We start from the raw sequence: 22,012 nt of genomic DNA, 5'->3' as shown, positions 1-22,012 counted from the left end.
AGCTTCACTTCGTCGACCATTGTTACCCCGCTCCAATCAACCAGCAACCCTAATTTGCAGAACTGAGCCTCCTCTCCCGCTTGCCGCTCCAAGGATAACAGCGCAGGCGGCGGGACTCAAGAACAAGTTTATTTGAGCAAGTGACGGGGGGGAAACTCCTGGCCTGGCAAGCCGCCATGGCGTCTACCGCGCTTCCCCCTGACATGCCCACTCCGCCGGCGAGCGGTCGGCGCCCCTTGACTATCGAAGAGCTGTGCTTCACATCCTCCATGAGCTGCTTTGAGGGGTGGCTGAAACTGGATCCGGCTATTGGCCCCCGCACCATGGCATATGTCACCAAGTTCATCTCGAGAACGCTAGAAAAGACGCACAATCTCAAAGATGTCAGGTAAGACACATCCTCGCCGTTTGCGTGCCTCCCAGCTTCTAATGCGCCTCGTTAGAGAGACGCTATCCAGGAGCGTCGAGGTCTGGATATGGCTCACTAGAGACTTCGCGGCCGCCATCCCCAGCCTGACCACCCGGTCCATCGGACCTTTAGCCAGCCTCAACGACCCCGATAAGGGCGTGACACCCCAGGAGAGCACAGCACTGATAACTAAGAATTATCCGTCGCTCAAGGAAGACCTTCAACTCCTCATCAAGCTCATGCACGTTGCGAGGAACCTTCTTGTTGTGCCCGAGCCCGAGATCCCCCAGGACCTGTGCGCTGCCGCTCAGTTTGATCAGATGCTCTACCAGACCATCATCCTCTGCATCAACGTCACTAGTAAGGCTTATGACGGAGATTTCCTAGAGGAGTCTGCCCGGCTCAAGCTTAGCGAGATTACTGAGCTATGTATGTTGCTTGGGAGATCCATACTGCTGCACCCTTCTCAGCTGACGCGATGTTTTAGATAAGAAGCTGCTCGTGACTTGTCTGCAGCAAGCTCACAACTGGATTGCCAAGAATGATCGGAACAAGATGGCTTTCTGGTCTACTGTCTTGTTCGATGACGATGCCCTGGCCGATGACCCGGACGGCAGCGGGTATGGCGAGTTCCGGCCGGACGTCGCCAAAACCGAAGTCCAGAACTGGTTTGAGCGGAACTCGAGGTTCTGCGACAAGGCGAGGCAGCTTCTTACAGAGTATGAAGAGACTGTAGCAGTCAAGAAACTGCCCCCAGGGCGCCTGCCCTGTATCTCTCCGCTGGCTTGGAACTGGCTGCCCGAAGGAACGGTGCGTGTGCGAGCAGACGACATGGATGACGATGTCAAGATCGCTCCGCAGTGGAAAGAAGACGAGCCCGACAAGTTTGAACAGGACAAGGCCTACGGCCGCGTGTCGAGGGAAGTCGATACATGGTGGCTAAAGACGCGGGATCCCAACTACGATGATTGGGTTGTCCCTATGCCCACGGTTGAGTTTGCCCAACAGAGGACTGAGAACTGCAAGGCCAATCTCGTCAACCGGTATGCCCACTCGTATCGGACTGCGGACCACGAGGGCTCTATTCATTCTGCCGAGGGCGTGCCCCTACCAGAAGGCTCTGGGGAGCAAGATGGGAAAGACGGTGGTCACTACGTACACGATTACAACGACGACATGATCGAGGAAGAGGATATCGACGACGACGATTCATACGGCGAAGGCCCCATGAACGGCCTTCTAACCGAGGTGCCTAATATTCTAGACCCTAAACAGATCGAAGCGTTGCACATGATTGTCAAATCCTGCATCCTCGACAATGCCGGGTTGGCGCTGAGCAGGGCTGGAGAGAATCTCCAAAAGACGAGATGCAGGATGTTTTTAGCACTTGAATGCGGCAGGAGCCTGCTGAGGGAGATTCTCGTCTTCATTGCCGTCTGGGAGAAGAGCGAACAGTCGCTCATCTTCCAACTTACCACCCAGATTGTAGAGGCGGTTCATCACAGCGCTCTGATTCCATACGCTTGGCAGTCGCTGCGTATCCCCAAGGACATTATCTCCCCGGCTCAGACCGTTCTCCTAAGGCTCGTCAACAACATGTTTCGTGCCCGGAACAACGACCCGCCTCCCGCCGACTCGAAAGAGCACCTACGGGACGTCAAGCTACTCCATTTCCTGTTTATCCAGTTCCGCAGCAGGATCGTGCCAGAGTGCGCCGCGCTGATGCACATCCAGGCACAGATCCGCAACGATTTGTGCGACCCAGCCGACTTTCCGGTGGACAATTGGGACATGGAGCGTGCCAAGGACGGCATCCAGCAATTTCTCGAGCTCCTGACAACTGTGAACGAGTTTCCTGAGACACGGCAGTATCTCATCAAATGGGAAGCTACATATGAACTGCTTGTCCTGCTCAAGGGTCTGGAGGCGGGCGTGCCCAAGAAGCCCATGGTTGAGCTGCCGGCCCGCTCGGCTAATCGCCAGCAGCAGCAGCAACAACAGCAACAACAGCAGCAGCAGCAAACCAACCACAGCAGCGATGACCACGACCACGGCTACGATTCAGAAGACCACCCGCTAGCGCCGGCTCGTCCCATAGAGGAAGAGCCAGCGCACAAGTACCCCTGGGCGGGGATCAAAGGGCAGATCCTGCACATCCTAGCCGGCCTGCTCCAGCCGCCCCCGGGGCGCAGCAGCCCCGGCAATCCGGAGGTGCAAGCCCAAATCCTACGCCACAACGGCGTCATCAGCCTTCTCAACTGCTGCGTGTACGACGACTACAACCGCTACGCCCGCGAGAGGGTACAGATCTGCCTGAAATGGCTCATGGACGGGTCCGACGAGGCAAAGAAGTACCTGCACGAACTGATTGCCATGTCGCCGCCACCCAATATCAGGCCGTCGCAAGCCCCGACGCCCGACGCGCAGCAGACTACCTCGCTACGGATCGACGGCATCGCGGGCGAGGTCAAGGTCAGGGTCAAGGCGCCCGACGGCAGCGGAGCGCGTGGCAATTCGCAACAACAACAGCAACAGCAACCTCCTAAACCGGTGGCCTCGAACACCTCTTCCTCCGCAACCCCCGCCACATCAGATCCTTCCTCATCGTCTTCCATCAGCAGAAACTTACCCTCCTTTGCGGCTGCCACAGTCGCTTCTTCTTCGGCGGCGGATCCCGACCATCACCATCACCATCATCACCACCACCATCACCACCATCATCATCATTGCCACGGGGGTAGCGGCAGCGAGAGCAGTGGGGCTAGCGATGCCGCCGCCGGGGGGAGTGGCGCGAATGCTACCCACGCCATCACGCTGCCGCCGATCCAAGCCGAGATGTCGGTGCAGGGTAGCCGGAGTCACCCCGAGGAACTACTGCGTGATATCATCACGCTGGCGGACGAGGCGGCGCGGTTGGCGATGGGCAAGCGGTTGGACGGGGATGAGACGGAGGAGGAGGAGGAGGAAGATGATGATGATTTTATGTAGATTTGTTGGGTTTGTCTGGGTGCTGTGTAGCGTAAGCCATTTGGGGTGATGATCTTCTTTTGTTGAGATGTATCGGGGGCAGGTAACATTCTCATTCTAATCTTGGGAGAAAGGAGTATGGAAGCAGGGCGGGGATACCCGCGTGTGTTGGGTTGTGTGCGGTTAGGGAAACGGTATATTAGCTGTTGCATTGTCGGGACAGGAGTTCAAAACGGCGGTTATTGGCATAGCATAGAGGCACCAGACACAACTTTACTCAAAGATCTTAGCATGCTTGCTATTTGTTGCTTGCTCACAGCCAAATGCATTCCCCGCTCTCCATTCTACTGGCCCTTTGTTTTCTCCTCTTCTTTCCCCTTCATGATCAACTATCATGCTTCACAAGGTTTTCATGCTTAGCTTATCTAGGGTTGCGAAAGCGGATGGGAGAAAAGGGGGCAGAAGTGGTAGAGAGAAGAACAAGAGAGGGGCACAGAGAGCTAATAGAGCAGAGAGCACTTAGTTATCAAAAGGAACTAGGACCGCCCACATCGCCGTGTATGTTATATACAAGCATTCCAAGCCTCAATGAGCCCCAGCAAAAACACCCAAACAAATTACGTAGCTAGAAATCGTAGGCGACATATAACGACAGGGTTCAGAAGAGATCAAGCTGTGGAAACTGAAAAACAATGAATACTAGGGCCTAGACCCAGGGATGCGATACACATACCCTCTCCTCTCTCTTCTTGTCTGGCTCTACTGAGCAACCGTAAAGCAAACCCTTTTCCTTTCCGCAATTTATTTCCATGTATGTTTTTTTTTCCCTTCTCTGTCATAAGTACCAGCCTCCCAATGTCCAAGTCCCATCAAAGCAACAGGGGAGGATGAGTTATTGATTACAGAGATGCAAGGCACTACTCTCGTGCGGGTCTGCCGTTTATGCCCTCCCGCACAGCGGCCAAGATCAGCTCCTTGGCCTTCTCCACACCCTCCTTTGTGCCAACCACCTCGATGGCCTCGCCCTTGGCCTGGCCACGAGGCACGTTAATCCTGCATCCGCTCTGCTTACGAATCGTGTTGACCTTGCTACCACCCTGGCCGATGACGTAGCGGTACGTCTTCGGGTCAGGAAGGATCAGGTATCCGGCAGCGGTTTGCTTGCGAGCCTGCTCGAGGGCGGCGTCGATGGCCTTCTTTGCCTTCTCGATATTCTCAGGCGAACCGTGGAGGACCCAGGGGATCTCGCCTTCCTCGGTCGACGCGAGTTCCACAACCTTCCACGAGTGCGCGTCGGCAGTAGCCTCAGGATCATCCGTGATCAGAGGAAGCGCGTCGCCATTCGCCCGCGTGCTGGCGGGAGCAGCAGGCTTCTCTGGGATACGTTGGCCCGCGTGGTCGACCGAGACCTGGTACTCGTTCCGGAACTTCCGGAAAATCTGACCGTTGTTCGACACGGCATGATGCAGAGCACGTGGGATCTGGATGGTTTCGCCTTGCTGCTCCTGAACAAGGCTCTCTATGTGAGCCTTGGCCTTCTCGACATCGCCCGACTGACCGATGATCTTGACAGCGGTCTGGCCGCTACCCTGTCGCGGAATATCGATCGAGACCTTGAACTGAGCCTCGAGATTGCGCTTCACCTCGCCGCCACGGCCGATCAAGGACCTATGCTTCTCAACGGGCACCTCCAGCACCTGGGTCACCTGGCTTTCTCGTTCCGCCACAATGCTCTGGATCTGCGCAATGATCTTGTCGACAACCTCGGTGCGGCCCTCCACCTTGATGGTGTTACCGTCGGCATCCTGTTTGGGGAACTGGATGGTGCGTGCAAGTTCCCGCCGATCGTCGGAACCGCCCGCCTTGAGGACAATGTCGCGGAGGTTCGCGCCTGCATTCATTAGCAACTATGCTAAGCGAGTGCTGTCTGCGATGCGTGGACTTACCGCCCGAGCCAATGAGGGCCTTATGGTATTTCCTATCTACTTCAATGGTCTTGATGACGGTGTCGTCAAAGACAGCCTTCTTCTCCTCTAGGATCTTCTTGGCCGCAGCGACTTGTGTCTTGGTGCCCTTGAGCTGGATCTCAACTTGAGCGTCGGCCGATTCTTTGGCGCTCGGGATGTCGATCTTGGCCCCCGTAGCCTGTCGGAGCTGTTCCAGGACGGCGCCACCAGAACCAATCAGTGAAGGCAGCTGCTTCTGCTGGACTGTGACAGTAGCCGTGAACGAGTTGTCCTTTAGGTACTGCAAAAGCGACAGCAGCTCATCGCGGGCCTCGTCGGCACCCCGCTTAGGACCGCGGATGATAACCTCGTCGGCGGCTTGCTGACGGCGCGGTTTTCCGGCATCGCTGGAGGATTCGGCAACAGACTCGTCGTCCTTGGCGTTCTTTGCGCCGCGGGGGAAGAAGATAAGAACCTTGTACCGGGTCTGCAGCCGGTTGATCTGACTGCCTTGAGCCCCAATGAGCTCACGATGGAACTTGGGGTCAATCTTGAGGATGTGAGTCGCCTCATCCTGCAGCTGACGGCCAAGAGCGTTAATGTGAGTCTTGGCTGCCTCGGCCTTGGCCTTGGGCCCCTTCAGCTGAACTTTGCCGTCATTGACCTGAATGTCGACGTCGAACTTGTCACGCAGATCCCGGATATTGCTTCCGCCCTTGCCGATCAGATGATTGGCAAACTTCTGAGGGAATTCGAATTCTAGGACGAAGCCACGCTCCTTCTCGTCCTGCTTCTCCTGTTCGATGAACTCCAAGCACTTGTTGGCAAGGGATTCCACGGCAGAGCTGGGGCCCCGGATGTTGACCGTTGTGCCGAGACTGGACACGCGAACGGGGATCTGATTGGCCGGCCGCTTTTCCTGTTCCTTCTTGATGAACTTCCGGAGCTTGTCGTGGTACCTAGATTACATGTTAGATATCTTCGCTTGAAGATTCGGCATTAGACTTACTTCTGGGGCACTTCGATGGCCGTCGAGGAGAGAGATTCCTGCTGGTTGATCAAGCCGAGTAGGTGAGCTTGTGCGTCCTGCAGCCACTTCCGCATCTCGTTGATCTCATTCTGGTTGGGCTGTGACCGCGGAATCTGATAAGAGTCGGCGGCCGAGGTTCCCTCATACACCAACAAGACAGGAGCATCTGCCTCCGAGGGATCGGGTACGACCAAGCGAACGCCGTAATCCTGTCTGACTTGGGGTGTCACCTCGTTCCGAATGTACTGGTGGAAGAAGGGGTCCACAGCAACGGTAACCATACGAGCCGGGGGGTGAGCGTCCACAAGACCCTTGATTTCTGACTGCGCCCTGATGGCGTTCTTGCCATCACGCGAGTAAAGCTCCCATGGCAGGGCGCCTTGGTCGGAAAACGGAGTGTTGAAGTGTACATTATAAAGCTTCTCCAGCCGTTCAATCTCCTTGACCTGGCGGAGGTAGCGAGTGACATTGCGAGCATGGACCGCGGCGCCGCCGGGTGCTTGGCGGTGGAAGCGGGAAATGTCGATGTTGGAACACTGCATGTTCATGGCCAGGTCCATGGCTCTCTCCAAGCCGGTCTGAACCTGGTCAGCGGGGCCGATAATTGTCACCATATCGTCGTCTTCGTCGACTGGCATGACGATAGTGCATCCCGTATCCTCGAAGAATTCATCCATCGGGATGCCCCTCTCTCCAATGATGAATTGATGACGACCCCGCTGGATCGAAAGCTGTTCCATCATCAGCTGCTCACGGAGCTCCTGGGCACGCTTCTCAATCGCCTCGCGGGCGGCCCTAACCGCATCGCGTTCGCCGGCCAGCTGGATGAAACTATCAACCGCAGGCATGAACTCTGGGCGCTGGCCGGGAGCTGGCATAACAGGCGGCTGCGGCGACAAGACTTGATAGGGAGGTACCCGGATCTGGATTCCCTTGTCCTGTTCGAAACTGATGATCGAGCTGTTCCTCGGACCAGCAATAAAGGGGTAAAACTCGGCCGGAATCCCCTTTAGCCGTGTGCTGACGTTGCCGGCGCGCTCCCCAACGATCTTGAGGACTTCATTCTGGGCTGCAGCGGCTTCTTGGGAATTACCCTCAATGATGACGTCGATCGTGCCATCGTCGTCATCTTCTACGGGTGTCTGGCCCTCTTCGACCTTGGGCATCTGAATCCGCGCACCGGTCTTCTCCTGCAGCGCCTTGATCGTAGAGCCGCCCTTGCCAATGACGTGGGCCCTGGCGGAGCGCGGGATGGTCACCTTTGTGGTCAGCTTCGTGCCAATCAGCTTGACAAAATCCTTGAGCGCCTGCGTCGCGACCTCTTGCGGGCCAGTCGCCTCGACCCTGAACTTGCCGTCGGGTTGGGTCGTGACCTTGACCAGGGCCCGTGATTTGCGATTGAAATCCTTGACAATATCTGGGAGAGGGCGCTTCAGTTGAGCCCTGGGAAGCACGTGGTGAGGCTCAAGAAGCATGTACTCGACATTACGCCCCGGAATCGAGAGGTTCGGTGGACCAACCCGGGGAGCTGGTGTAGAGACCCCCGACGGCGGCCCTGAAGTCGGCGGCGTGCCATTGGCCGGGCTGGTGCCATTTGATTTGCCATTCACATTGGCCCGCGCAGCCCAGACAGGCGGAACGACGGTCACGGGCTTGGGCGCAGCTCCGCCGAGTTCGGGGAACAGCTCGTGAGACCGGGTGGCCAAGCCTGCCGCGTCCTGGCCCTTTTGCTTCTCGGGCCCCTTGCTAGGAAGGGATGCCGTCGGTTCGCTACCAGTCGCTTCCGTGCTCGCCGCGGGCTTGGAAGGAAGGTCCTCGTCGGCGGCATCCTCAATGGTCACCCGGTGCGCGGCATGTTGTTGCAAGAGCTGGCTGGCAGCGGACGGCTCGGCAGTCGTATTGTCGGCCATGATGACAGAGAACTTATCGATAAATTGATACGATGCAAGGGGTTGTGAGGTGGAGAATCAGGAGACGTCTGCTCGATCTATCAAGTTCAACACAAAATGTTAGGTTACGGTATCAAAAACTCTCGGCTGCCGGAATACCGAGCGAGCGCCTGGCATGCGGGGAGAGGCTTCCAGCGGTTGAACTTACGCCTTCTGAACAGGAGTAGAATTAAGTGAGGCGAGAGCGGCGAGCAACGTAAAAGGCCAGCGCTCCGTTGCGGTCCAGGTGAGGGCGCAGAGCTCAGCGATGGATGGGTCAAGAACGGGGAAGAAAAGAAGTCTGGGAAGCAGCTGACGGATGTCTAGAACATCATGCGCGATGGAATTGCGTACGAATTGGGTTCCCAGAGATAATATATGTTAACGGGGGCGACAAAGCAGTGCGACGGCCGTGTCGTGGCAGCACAGAGAAAAGGCCAGACAAGCGGCGGAGTGTAGTTAACTCTGGACCGGGTCTCGTAGTGCCAGGAGCGGAGTGACTTTTCGACGGCCTACGGACCGTTCCCCAAAGCTTCACCAAAAAATTATTTGGCAGCATGGGGGACGCCCCTGGTCGGTGGCTTGGTTGCGTTCAACTGGCTGCCCCGCATGGGTTTTGCCGGACCTGCAGGGACTGGCAAACCCTTCCCTGCCGCGAGTTTGCAGCTGTTGGCTCAACAATTGCTTTGTGGGTCGCTGGAGTCGAGAACTTGGGCCTCGAGTCTGATATTGGTCGAAATCCAAATCCAGGACCTTTTTTTTTTTTTTTTTTTTTTTTTTTTTAAATATATATATATATATATGTGTTAAAAAAAGTTGCCCACTGGGGTATTTAATAATCGCGGAGTGTAGCAACACCAGAAACACCTGTTCAGGACCACGACGGCCATAGTAGACGGCAAGAGACCAAGAGAGGTGACGTCTTGTATCCCCGCTGGCCCAGTACGGGCAAGCAGAGTTGGTCATGTTGGTGAGGCTGATGCCTCTACATACCTGGTCGAAGCTTTCACGTATTGTTCGCAGATGTTCGGGATGAATTCAGTAGAGACAAAAGGCCAACTGAAGCCGCCAACGCGGCGGAAAGACGGTGTACCGCAGGTGCAAAAATGTGCTGTGCAACACCGGAAACACTATCGTGGTTCGATGGCAACACCTGCAGGTACGGCGACGACATATACTAAGGATGTGCATGAGACCCAGGGTACTGTACTCGGCCACCTCAGCCTTAGCGCAAACGCCGGCTTGCTCGGGTCGTCCAGCTCCAGTACCGTCGATACCCTACCGTGTCTTTCGAAAAAATCCAACTCAATCTCCGTCCGTTCAAAGTTGTTTGGCTAATTAGCGTCGTAGGGGATGTAGGTAATAGGGTCCCTCTGTTCACTCTTGCTATGCAATCGTCCTTCTGACGTCCCGCGGCCTTCTTGAGCTTCCGCCGGGGTTCTGGAAGGATGGACGGGATAGAAAATGCCGTCTCGAGCCCCAAGCCCCAAATAGGCGCAAACCGGCTACGGCGCGGCTGCAGAAGCAAACTTCTCTCATCATGCATCGTTAGGTGTCTGCCTTCGGGGTCGCAGCACATGAACGACCCTAGTCGGCCACAGATATGGCCGCGTGTCGGTTCGAGAATGGCCACGACGCAGCACCGTTGAGATGGGATGCGCTCGGCATTGGCTCTTATCGGCTCGCGCGGGATTGTGGCTTATCGTATTAGTCTTGAGAGGGAGGGGGAAACGCCTTTCTTGGAAAGAGGGAAACGGCGCGGAAAGTTCAGTTGCCGGTCAACTGAACAGAGGGCGACAGCATTGATTGACAAGTTCGAGATCCATCAGCAAGTAGGTCCATGGAATCACGGCAGTGCAAGACGGACCAACCGCGTCAGTTGCACGACAGCTGCATGTCAGAGACCGGGTCCTTGAGACAGAGAACAAGACGGCATCCTGCAAGCGGCAGACTGGAACTGCTGACTTCGGCTTTTGCTGATTTGTCTCTGGGGTTAGGATACAGTACATATAAGGGGAGTTCAAAGGGATGCAGCCGTGTGCAGCCGTTCGCGAATCAAGACAGGATCGGCGCGTCAATCCTTGGAGACACGAGCGGCTGAAGAAAGTTGAGACTGCGGGACCCTGCGATGAATCGAACGCACGGATTTCTCGTTCATCGATGTCGCATTAATCGGGATACTAACCAAGAAAACCAGCGCTAGTAGAGCCCTGATGGTGGCGATTACAGGTCCTGTAATCTGTACAAACCGAATCCTTGTGCTATGCCCTGTCGGCCCTGATTGCGGCTTTCCATGCATTGACCGATAATGTAGGTACCCTGCCTACCCACCACCATGGACTTCAGCACCTCTCGCAGCCGACCGGAGACCCAGGGAAGGCAGTGCTGCCGGTCGTGCATATGGGTTAATATGGAAAGAGAAGCGCGGGTCGGGTAGCAAAAGCAAGCTCAGCTTCGACAGCTCTGGCATTTTTTGATGGTTTCTGGGTGACAGCTGTTGTGGACGTCCCGCCAAGCAAGGTAGAAGCTGGACAAAACTGGAGTAAAGCCGGCTGTCTCTTCCGTCTCGGTTCATCATGAAGTCATTGCGCGAGCTCTCGAAGCTTCGCTTTCGACTTTTCTCGTGAGGTTACACTTCGGTTAGGGGGTTCATGTTAACCCCCTAATTGCCTGCAGAATTCATCAGCACCCTCTATTATCCCTGAGCTCGAGACATGTGGAACCACCCGCTGCCGGAGACGAAAAATGGGGGATGACAGGTCTCGGTGACGTCGTAGACACTGATGCGAGTAAGTCATTCGGGTTGTCACCTCCTTTCGCCTCCTTTCGCCTCCTTTCTTCCACCATCGTGCTCCTGACCCGGCCTGAACCCAGTGCATCACGAAGAAACTTGGCCAGCCCGAGCCGTGCCCCGCTTCTAGTCGGCCCTCAACGGCGGTGGGGTCCAGATGCGAGGCAACTGGCACGCTACTGCGTGCTAGGTCCTCAGCCCGCGTCGATCGCCCGTCTTTTTAGCTGCTTGTGTCAACGGGCTGGGAAACGCCGAGTAGGTCCGGAGGCACTGTATTAGACATCTCTTCTTTTCAACCTCAAAGCTGAGAGGGGCCGATGGGATGTGGTTTTGACGCCGTCCTCGTTCTCCCGACGCCACATCTGCTCCACAAGCGCCTACAAAAACCGGAAAACTGTTTGCCATGCCGTCCGCCAGTTCCCACTGTGCCCGGCTCCGTCAGCGAGACAGCCGTCGCTCCACTGCCAATCCCTTCATCCCGCTCTGGCTCCAAGGCCAGCAAGGCGGCTAGCCCCACACCAATCCCCTTGGCTGGGCTGTGCTCTCTTCCAACAACTGCCCTGCCAGTTCACGACGGCGCGAGAGAATGATTCGATTCGAGCGGGCCTGATGATCGGATGGCGCTGCCAATGCTGGTACACAAGGAGGGGCAAGAGATATAACTGCTGCTGTGTATGCGTGGCAGCAAGGCACAAAAAGAGAAACAATGCGGCAAGCTGTGTAAACGCCGAGGCAGGCCGTCGTGGGGAGGGGGAAGAAAACGTCTGAGCTCTTGGTGCAGTGGTGCGGCATTGCTGGATTCCTCAATCGGGCCTCTTCAGCCAGTGGAGTGCGGGCGTGATTGACCACTCAGGTTTGGCCGCGCGAAGGGTTCTCGCGCTCGTCCCGCATCGGGTCACAAATTCCGTTTGCCATCCCATGTGGTGAGAGCTGTCGCCGCCCAGGCGCAGATGGATGCAGAGGCCAGCGCCCAGAAACGCTGCGGGAGGAGATCTGGGGTCGTCCCTCTGGCCCGTTTTCTAGACCCCTTGTTCCCGGCCCCGTCTCTAGCTCCGTTGGCGGGAACCCGCGGCTGCGCGTTCGCACTGTGCCTCTCCGGCAGTCCCAAGCGACTTTTTAGCCAGGCGTGTCAACCCAGGCCGGCCCCACCACAGACGGATGGCCAGTGTGCGAAGGCCACCTCGAACGGAAGCCAAGCAAGAGAGCCAAGCAGAGGGCGAGATCAAGCAGGAGGTACGAACGGTCAGAAAACGCAATTTTGCACTCTGCGACCCTCGTTTCCGTGCCTCAATTAGTTACCCCATCCTCCCAAGTTGCTTTGTCCGGCTCCGACGTATGTGTTGAATTTTTTATTATTACTATTTTGCCTCCCCAGATTTGTGCCGTGACATGGAAAGCCCGAAGATCACTTCCTCCGGCACCTCACAACGTCGCAGGCTCACCAAGAAGCCTCCGTCGGCCCACCACCACCACTCCAGCTCCGTCTACAGTGTCAGTGTTGATGGTCGTGTTGACGCCCGATCTCTAGGGAGCAAACGAAGCTCGTCCAGCTTGAAGCGGGCCCCCGGCGCCCCTCCCGCTAGGACTCCCACTTCGAGATCAAACGCGTCCGACTCGTCCTCGTCACGCTTCCCCGCCGCCGCTCCTTCGTCCGCCTTCTCTCCCGCAGCCCGGTCGCATACTTCGCCCCCCCTCTCCGGCGGCGAGTCTACGGCGCTGTTTACCCAGTCGCAGCACCCTCATCCCGTGCGCGCCCGGCCCGACGCGCAGCAGTCATATCCCGGCCTAGCGGATGCCCTGCGACCCCTCAGTACCAAGACTTCGGACGAACTAATTGGCGCCCCCTTTGACGGCACAGCGATCCTCGACCGCATTGAGGCAACCAAAACGCCTGTGCAAAACAATATCACCACCACTACTACTACCGCTGTTACTACTACCACCACCACCACCGTCACCACCACTACCAGGAACAACAATAGCAGCAGCAGCAGCATCAGCAACAGCAACAACAACAACAACAACAACAGCAGCAGCAGCAGCAGCAGCAGCAGCAGCAGCAACAGCCCGACTCCGCCCGGCTCTGCACTTTTGCAGTCGTCGCACGCGAACTACGGAACACGGGCCATGGGACAGTCGCCCCCTCCCCTCCGTCAGTCGGCGAGCTTCCCCGCTAGCGACCTACCTATTCTGAGCGAGAAGGCTGGCGCGTCCAAAATGGAGGCAGTAACGGCGCCTAAGCGCTATTCGGACGAGACCAAGGAGAGCAAGATCCCCAGCGTGCTCAGGAAGAAATCGGGATTCTCAGGTTTCATGAACAGCTTGGTGGGATCGCCAAAGAAACCGTTAATCTCAGCGCCAGAGAACCCGGTCCACGTAACACACGTTGGATATGACAGTTCAACAGGCCAATTTACGGTATGTGGCTTCGTTGCCTCTAGCCGATGCCGGTTACTGACGTAGTCGAAGGGGTTGCCCAAGGAATGGCAGCGGTTAATCAACGAGAGCGGCATCACAGAGAAGGATACACGAGAACACCCCCAAATCCTCGTCGACGTCTTGACTTTTTACAAAGAAACCCAAGAAAAGCCCCAAGAAGATCAGCAATTAGAAAAGTTCCACGACGCCCGGGCGGCGGATTTCCGCTCTATTTCCACCACTCCGTCATCCGCCTCTACTCTCGTGTCCCCGGGGCTCATGCCGTCGGGCTACGGCTCGATATCTCCCTTGATCAGCCCCCCCGCAAGTCCGAGGTTTCCCAACGTCACCCATGAGGGCAGCTTCGAGAATCCCCGCGCGCCCCCTCCGGTCCCCAAAGGACCCTCCCTCCCCGCGAAGGATGCAAATCTAATGCCCAGCCGGCCAGCTCCCAAACCTCCAGCAAGCCTGGCGTCGAGGGCACAGCCCCCCTACCCCGCCAAAGACTCTGGGATCGGCATGCCGCCGCTCGGTGACGATGGCTCGCCCTCGTATCTCCCCGCAAAGGACAATGTGCCAATGCTACCGGAAGAGCACAGGTCGAGGTCCAACTCACGAGCAACTGGCGCATCGCCGTATTTAGCCTCGCAACCGTCGCCGTCCATTGCACCGCCCGTTAGCCAGACCGCGACCTACCAACAGCAACTGATGCAGCAGCAGCAGGAGCAGGCAATGGCGCAGGCGCAGGCGGCCATGAGCGGCCAACTAGGGCGGCAGGCGAGCAAGAGGCAGCAACCGACCCCGCCATCCTCGCAACACCAGCACCTACAGCAAGGAGACGTGAACGGGGCTAGCCGGATGCAACAAGCACAAACTAGGCTTGCGCAACCCGGGTCGAGGCCGCGACATAGGACACGGCAAAGCAACGGCGTAGACGTGGTCGCCGCTCTGAAGAGGATATGTTCCGAGGGCGATCCGCGCGAGATCTACCGGGGGTTCACCAAGATTGGCCAGGGCGCGTCCGGAGGCGTGTACACTGGTTACGAGAGGGGGAGCAACCGGCTGGTGGCTATCAAGCAGATGAATTTGGAGCAGCAACCGAAGAAGGACCTGATCATCAACGAGATTCTGGTCATGAAGGAGAGCTCGCACCCCAACATTGTCAACTTTATTGACAGCTACCTATGCGGAGGGGAGTTGTGGGTCGTGATGGAGTTTATGGAGGGCGGGAGCTTGACCGACGTCGTCACGTTCAACATCATGACCGAGGGGCAGATTGCGTCGGTCTGCAGGGAAACACTTCGGGGTCTGCAACACCTACACTCGAAGGGCGTCATTCACAGGGATATCAAGTCGGATAATATTCTGCTCAGCATGGAGGGCAGTATTAAGCTGAGTACGTGCTCTTCCCGCCTTGACTCTTCCGCACACTAGTCGAGTTTTGCTAACTTTTGTCCTTGTAGCTGACTTTGGCTTCTGTGCGACGATCAACGAGGCGCAAAGCAAGCGTACGACGATGGTCGGGACGCCGTACTGGATGGCGCCCGAGGTGGTTACGCGCAAGGAGTACGGTCGCAAGGTGGACATTTGGTCCCTGGGCATTATGGCCATCGAGATGATTGAGGGCGAGCCGCCGTACTTGACCGAGTCGCCGCTGCGGGCGCTCTGGCTGATTGCCACCAACGGCACGCCGCAAATCAAGAACGAGCAGGACCTGTCGCCCGTGTTCCGCGATTTCTTGTACTTTGCGCTCAAGGTGGATCCGGAGAAGCGCGCGAGCGCACACGATCTCCTGAGGGTAAGTTTTGCTTCTTTTCCTGCCTCCCCTGATGTATTTGGCGGGTAACTGATACTTTATCCTCCTGTACAGCACGAGTTTATGAAGCAATGCGTCGAGCTGTCGACATTAGCACCCCTCGTTCGCGCTGCGCGGGAAGCAAGAGCCCAAGAAAAGGCTCGGAAGGGGCAATGATGAAATGAAGAACTCAAGCTTGCTTCTTCCTCCCCGCCCTCGTCTTTCTTGCCTTTTTGGTTTTTGGGCATACCGGTCGGCCGATCGATCAAGTCAATCAATCTAGCGATATTTGGGTCTTTGTTTCATATATGCCCCGCCGCGGAGGTAGGGGGTGGGAGGCGTTCTTACACTTCCTCTGTGGGAATCTTGGGGAATTCCTGTGGAAGATTTGGCTGTCCCCGTGGGGAATTTCTTTTTTTTTCTTCTTTTTTTTTTTTTTTTTCCTTCGGCACAACTTGAACTTGAAATTTGTTGTCATGGCAGGCAGGCGGCATTTGTGCATTGTCCTTTCTTTTTATCTGAAAATTTCTGGGAGCTTCACCCACCGCCCCCTCCCTTATTTTCAAAAATCGAATGGAAAACCACTACGATCGATGAGGCGGTCGTCTGACTTCTACCTTTTCTTTTCTCTCCGTCTCGAGTCCATGCTTGAATCTAGCATCTGCTGTCATGTGTCACCTAATCATGTGGGCAGAATGTCTGCTGGTGGTGGTGGTGGTGGTGGTGGTGGTGGTGGTGGTGGTGGTGGTGGTGGTGGTGGTGATGGTGGGAGGGGCCGTCCGTCCGATCAGTCAGACGTCACCCGGATCCAAATCAGTGATGCTGTCTAAAGACAGTTTTTCCTAGTATTACTACTTTCCAAGGTTCGCGTACGCTATACGCTAGCGGCTACTTACGCACCCGTCGTTTGTTATCCCACGGCCGGGAGGAGGACGAAACGGAAATACTGAACTGAATGGATGGTGATGAGAGGGGACGTGGCTCTGCGGCATCATGCATGGCGGGGTGGGTTTCATACATCAAATTGGTCTCATCTTTGGCAATTGGCGGTAGGACGCATGGGAATGACTGGAGGAGACACAGATCCAGCTGGCGCCACGAACTCGTTTCCCCCTTCTCCCCCCCCCAACCTCTACACTACCATTTAATAGTACCGAGTGAGTGAGTGAGCGGAGGAAGTAACTTAAAAGGGGGCTTTGGTTTTCTGTTTTCCCCTCGAGGCTGGGTAGGAATACTTATATATGAATATATACATGCCTACCGACCGCTCTTGCCGGCAATGCCGGGCTGCACTACCTGGTGACGCTGTGAAACGTGGGAGTCTAGGAACGGGGTTGGTTGCTTGTCCTCTTCCATGATGTGGTTGGTTGAAGTGATGCCGCTGCATGCATCGAGCGCATGAGACGCAGGAAGAAGAGCAGAAATGGAATAAACTTGACTTTGTTCATGGGATAATCTCTGCTCTTCTCTTGCTCCCTGATTTTGGGAGGACTTTGCGACGGCATCTCAGGTTTGCCCCCCCCCCCCCCCCCCCCCCCCCCCCCCTTTTTTTTTTTTTTTTACAATGTGTTACACGCCTTAGGGGATAATAGTGGCTCATCAATGGCAAGGTAGTATCAGGTTTGGTCAAGTCTCGATGGATATGATTACCTCATCTTAATACCATCGTTTTTGAGAATGCTCCGTTCCCGCGCTAGGAATGGTTTCACCTACCGCTGTGGTCTTTGGATTGCGAAACGGAGGTTTCTCGAATATAACCATCCCGTGGTCTGTCCCGCGCGTTGTCTTTCTGCCGTCTGTCCCATGGGTGATTAACTCTACCTACGTAGGACACGGATCTCGGATGGAGGTATAGGTGATACAAGGCGCCGTTGTTTTCACATCCCATCATTTCAAATCATACTATCCGGGCGAGAAGTCTGTCATGAGGTTGCATTAATTGTTGAAAGCTTTTTGCTTCTAACCATAACCAATAACCAGCCTGGTCTGGTAATCCCGCAAAGCCAGCGAACCCGAGTCGCCCATCCTTTTGTGAAATGCACAACTCCCAAGCAAAAGAAAACCTATTGCCTGCATTGAATGACTGTATCTCGCTCGACGCCATTCCATTAAGCCGAATTTAAGGATAAAAGCTCCCCTTGACCTGAAACCGAAATCTCAACGTAGTAAAAAGCGCTGTCATAGCCGCAGCCAGTATTAGGGCGTTCCCACCATAGACACGGTCTATTTGGGGTATGTCATTCCGAAAACGCAGCCCGAACCGTCTATAGGGTATTCCATAAAGCCGAAGATGCATGTCTCAAATTAGTAGAGCGTGTAGCCACCGTCAATGATGACGTTAGAGCCGGTCATGAAGCCAGAGGCGTCGGAAGCGAGGAAGACGCAGAGGCCATTCAAATCGTCAACGGCGCCCAGGCGATCCTGAGGGGTGAGTGACTTCCAAATCTTCTTCTGCGCGTCGAGGGCGGGGACCTTGTTAAGCGCGGTGTCCATGTAGCCGGGCGAGATGCAGTTAACACGGATATTGTACTTGGCCCACTCGGCGGCCAGGGACTTGCCCAGCTGGATGACGCCGGCCTTGGAGGCGTTATAGCATGACTGTTCCTGGGGGTAGTTGACGATGGATCCAGACATGGAGGCAACGAGAATGATAGAGCCCGGCTTGCCAGCGGCCATCATGGCACGGCCGACCGATTGCGACATCAGGAATGAACCAGTCAGGTTGATGTCGATGAGACGGCGGAACATGGCCGGGTCGTAAGTCTCGGCCTTGATGTTCGAGTCGGCAATACCGGCCGAGTTAACCAACACGTCAGGGGGTCCGTAGAGATCCACCACGTTCTGGACGGCTGCGTTGATGGCATTGCCATCACGGACATCCACTTTGAAGAACGAGACCGGCAGGCCTGTCTTGTGGTGAAGCTCGGCAGCAGCCTCATCGCCGAGATCCTGGTTCGCATCAAAGATGGCAATCGCCTTGGCGCCGGCTTCCGCGCAAGCACGGGCCATATGGTTTCCTAGTCCACGAGCACCACTATGCCGTGTGTTAGAGCCTGTCGGATAGTGCGCATGTGCGAATTCACGGGCCAAAGCTTACCCAGTGATGATGATGACCTTGCCCATGACGCTCATCCTTTGCATGGTGCGGGGCATCTGCCTGTAGACCTTCTCCTCCAGCGGGGAGACGGCATCCTCCTCCTCGGCAATGGGCGTCGGCACGCGGGAGCCATTCTTGACCGGGATGCTGAAGTGGTCCGAGGTGGACGAGGCGACGCCCTTCGCGTCGGGGTTGTAGACCGAGACGGGGACTTCAGTCTCCTTGATCACCTCGGACTTCATGCGGCCAGCCGACACCGAAAATGCGGCACGCTGGGCAACCGAGCGGGGTGCGCGGGCAATGGCACGGCGGGAGACGGCGGCGAGGCGCGGGGCCAGGCGGGCAGTCCGTGCAACAGTGGCCATTGTTCCGTTTTCCTCTTGACTAGGAAGTGCTAGTGCAGGCTATCAATTCGGACACGACGGGTTGTCCGAGGATGATGTGGCAGAAGCAGCGTGCCCTGTCAGACTTTTAACAATGCTCCAAAGCGACCGCGTAGGTTCGGTGAAGGAGCTAGGTGTGTGGCGACCAAAGAGATGGTGAACCGTAATACGCCGGCCAAGTGAATGGACGAACGGGTATGGGCTGGGAAAGCAGAGGCTCAAATGTAGACAACAAAGGCGAGCTTGTTGTACCTCTAGGAGGGGTGTTCGAGAGCAGGCGTGTAAGAAAGAGAGAAGGGTTTCAAGGTACGGCGAAGGTACCTGGGCTCCTCAATAGCGACCACAAAACTGCTCGGCTGATGAGAAAACCTGACAGCTGGGGAAACCGTCAGGTTCTTTGCTTTATAGGGAAAGCGGGATGGCGGAAGGCTTCGAGGACCCGGGGCCGGATGGGATAGCAGGACCAGAACCGGATGTTGGGCGAGGCGAACGTTCTAGCGGGGTCCAGAACGGTGGCGGGCGGCGAGTCGAGATCGCTCTTTTTTGATGCAATGCAATCCTTGGGTGCTGGGTGCTGCGGATCTTCGCGTCTCCACGCACACAAGCGGTCCAGCGGCGGATGTGCTTACAGGTACTTGTAGAAAAAACTGCTGCAGGCTGGAGATAAGCTTGGGGTCTGGACGCTTCTGGGAGCGGCACACGCAAACACAAGGCCAAACGTCGCACGGCGAGAGCGATTGCTCAATGAGACGCTGAGAAATGGGATAAAGAATGGTCCCAGTCTCTTGGCCAAGTATCTCTATTTGCGGAGAGCGCGAGAAGCCAGCATTGGCCGGTAGTTCCTGCTAGAACCTCTTGGTTCCCACCACCCAGCCAAGCCAAGGCACGCACTGCTCTGGGCCATTGATGCGGAGAGTACGAAGTCACATACAGGTACGTTTGCTGTTTATTGGCGTCTTGTCGGTCGGTTTGACACGGCAAAAAAAAAAAAAAAAAAAAAACAAGTAAAATAAAAAAAGCGACGGGATTATCTGGTCCGATGTGGTTTTGTTCACAACTCGAGCGTCCTCCTACCGACTGCTGGCCAGATATTTATCTACTCGGCACTCTGGCAGGATCACTCCTGTCACAGTAAGACCCGAACGCGCCGATGCGGTGGTTGCGAGCGGTGAGTGCGTGCCTGTGGGACCCAGAGATTGAGAGACAGGTCACAAGACCAGCAGCAATTTCCAGTTTGCCAGACAAAGAGCGCAGCGAGCCAGACTCCGGACCGCGGAGCGTGGAGCGCGGCCATGTCGCCTGGACTGGGGCTTTTCCAAAACGGCAAGTAATTGCGACTGTGGTTTGGTGTTTCAACAATGGTTTGTCGCAGCCGCTTAACTCGACTGGGGAAGTGGGGGAACAGGGCTGGCAAGCCAGGCCATCTTGGACGGTCCATTTGCGCTCCACAGACGCACCTCGAGAGGGTGCATCACACTTTCGACAAAGTCTTGTCTGCGGGCTTGGCTCGAGCTGATCCGCGAGACAGCATCCGATGATACGAGCCACCCGTTGCACACCGGTCTTGCAACGGCGAGAGCGTTCTCTGGGTTTCCGAGGACGAATTGCCTGCTGCAACCCCCCATCACTGTTCTGTTTGTGGCCCATCATGGTGCATGGCCAAACTATGCGCCAAGTTTTGGTGGGGTCGCTGTCATTCTATTCTCAGATTACGGAATCGGACCCGCTGCGGTGCATGGGTTACAATGCAGGGAGGCGCGTCCGGCAGTCCCCAGCATCGTGGCAAGCGAAACGAAATGTGGTGGATTAGCGCGTGGGGGAGAACCTGGATTCGCCAATTCCCATCCTTTGCTATCAAATCCGCAAAGAGCCCAATAGAGCTCGAACTTGAGCTCGAATCAGGGCTGTCCTCCAGCTTCAGTGAAGCGGTGAACAGCTGTGTAGTGTACATTCCTCTGCCGCATCCCCTGCATACATATTGTTCACTCAGAGACGCGTCTCTCTGTCTGGGTGCTGCAGTTGCATTAGCGGGGATGGCACGCTGGCATCCGCAGACAGCGCGCAGCAAGTTAATTATCACGCCAGGCACGAAGTTGCTACCCGGCGTCCTGCTGACTTTGCCGATTGACATCCAGTACTATGTATGTACATACACGTACATATTCTTGACGTATTACTTTATGGAGAATATTGCTAGTATGAAACCAGTTTGCCCTGGAAGACGTGTCATGAAAAAAAACGTTGACTCTCCACCCGGCTTGCCTCCGGGTGGGCAACTTCAGGATACACCGACAGGTTAACTTGGAACTCAGATTTTGTTCGTAATTGCTCCACATAGCTCGGTGCCCGTCAATGTACGTTGCAATTAGGGGTAAACAAACTCAGTTTCTCCCGGAGATAACGGTATCAGTGTGAGGACGGCAAAGGATTTCTCTCCAGTCATGGAATGAACTCAGTCAGTGTTCGGACACCGAGCTGTGCGCAGACAAGGCCTCCTCGCGGCCTGAGTCCCAATCATGCACGTCAGCATCCGAAGAATCTTGATGGTCATGTGCCACCCCTCAGTGTCTGGTTCCGAATCCCGAACCTCCATGGTTGGTCTTGACTCGGGGAAGGACAGGGGTGGCTCTGAAATCGACCCCACCTAACGCAAGGGCCGGGGTGGGTGGCAAGCATCCACCACGGGATTGCGCCGCGAGACGCGGACCACACCTGCAAGCTAATGGAGAATCCATGCGGCTGGATCAAAATCTCGAACCGCTTCTAACGCACCAGGCGTAGCACCGCGCTGATCTCCGTGCCGCTCATCGGAGGAAAACCTCGACGGGGAGGGGGCAGGATAGCCGCTTTTCGTCCAACCACGCCGTCGAGCTGCCCACGATGCAAGACGCGCAGGCGCCCTAAGGCTAGTTTACCCCGCTCGTCCTCCTATACTAGTCACTTATCCTATCTCTGTGGTCTCTCGGGCGACCCGTCGAGGATGAGCATCGTCCCCACTGTCAGTTGCTCATCCATGCAAGACTGCTAAGTAGCCGGCTGAGGTAGCGTCCGGAGATGCAAACGCGGCATCCCTCGGTGTGGTTGAACCCAATGGCCCAAACCCCTAAACCAAACTAGATTGCACGAAACTTGACAAGTGTACGTGTACACATATGGATGACCCCGGCTCAAAAAAAATTTTTCGTCTCCTATTTTTTCCTTGGAGGCGTTGGATATCAATTGTCAAAGAGCGCCCCGCCAAAGAGCAA

At 56.0% G+C, this 22,012-nt stretch overlaps 4 protein-coding genes across 4 annotated transcripts; 2 read left to right on the top strand and 2 right to left on the bottom strand.

Moving 5' to 3' along the window:
• Positions 1-176: 176 nt before the first annotated feature.
• On the top strand, positions 177-3,397 carry MFIFM68171_05949 (uncharacterized protein; the record flags this gene model as incomplete). Its single annotated transcript, XM_071061369.1, has 3 exons — positions 177-388; positions 444-838; positions 897-3,397. 3 exons carry the CDS (start codon positions 177-179, stop codon positions 3,395-3,397), a joined length of 3,108 nt encoding a protein of 1,035 aa, XP_070917470.1.
• Positions 3,398-4,293: 896 nt separating this feature from the next.
• MFIFM68171_05948 (RNA binding effector protein Scp160) lies at positions 4,294-8,262 on the bottom strand (the record flags this gene model as incomplete). Its single annotated transcript, XM_071061368.1, has 3 exons — positions 4,294-5,267; positions 5,323-6,281; positions 6,332-8,262. 3 exons carry the CDS (start codon positions 8,260-8,262, stop codon positions 4,294-4,296), a joined length of 3,864 nt encoding a protein of 1,287 aa, XP_070917469.1.
• A 4,198-nt stretch (positions 8,263-12,460) lies between these two features.
• On the top strand, positions 12,461-15,461 carry STE20 (signal transducing kinase of the PAK; the record flags this gene model as incomplete). Its single annotated transcript, XM_071061367.1, has 4 exons — positions 12,461-13,489; positions 13,541-14,885; positions 14,953-15,287; positions 15,360-15,461. 4 exons carry the CDS (start codon positions 12,461-12,463, stop codon positions 15,459-15,461), a joined length of 2,811 nt encoding a protein of 936 aa, XP_070917468.1.
• A 2,127-nt stretch (positions 15,462-17,588) lies between these two features.
• MFIFM68171_05946 (Bacilysin biosynthesis oxidoreductase bacc) lies at positions 17,589-18,746 on the bottom strand (the record flags this gene model as incomplete). Its single annotated transcript, XM_071061366.1, has 2 exons — positions 17,589-18,318; positions 18,382-18,746. The coding sequence occupies 2 exons, from the start codon at positions 18,744-18,746 to the stop codon at positions 17,589-17,591; spliced, it is 1,095 nt and encodes a 364-aa protein (XP_070917467.1).
• Between the last annotated feature and the right edge of the window lie 3,266 nt (positions 18,747-22,012).

Source organism: Madurella fahalii, assembly GCF_045866475.1.
Source record: "Madurella fahalii IFM 68171 DNA, scaffold_3, whole genome shotgun sequence".
NCBI classification, from domain to species: Eukaryota; Fungi; Ascomycota; class Sordariomycetes; order Sordariales; genus Madurella; species Madurella fahalii.
The sequence above is the reverse complement of the archived record's forward strand: the minus strand, read 5'-3'. Positions and strand labels throughout refer to the sequence as shown.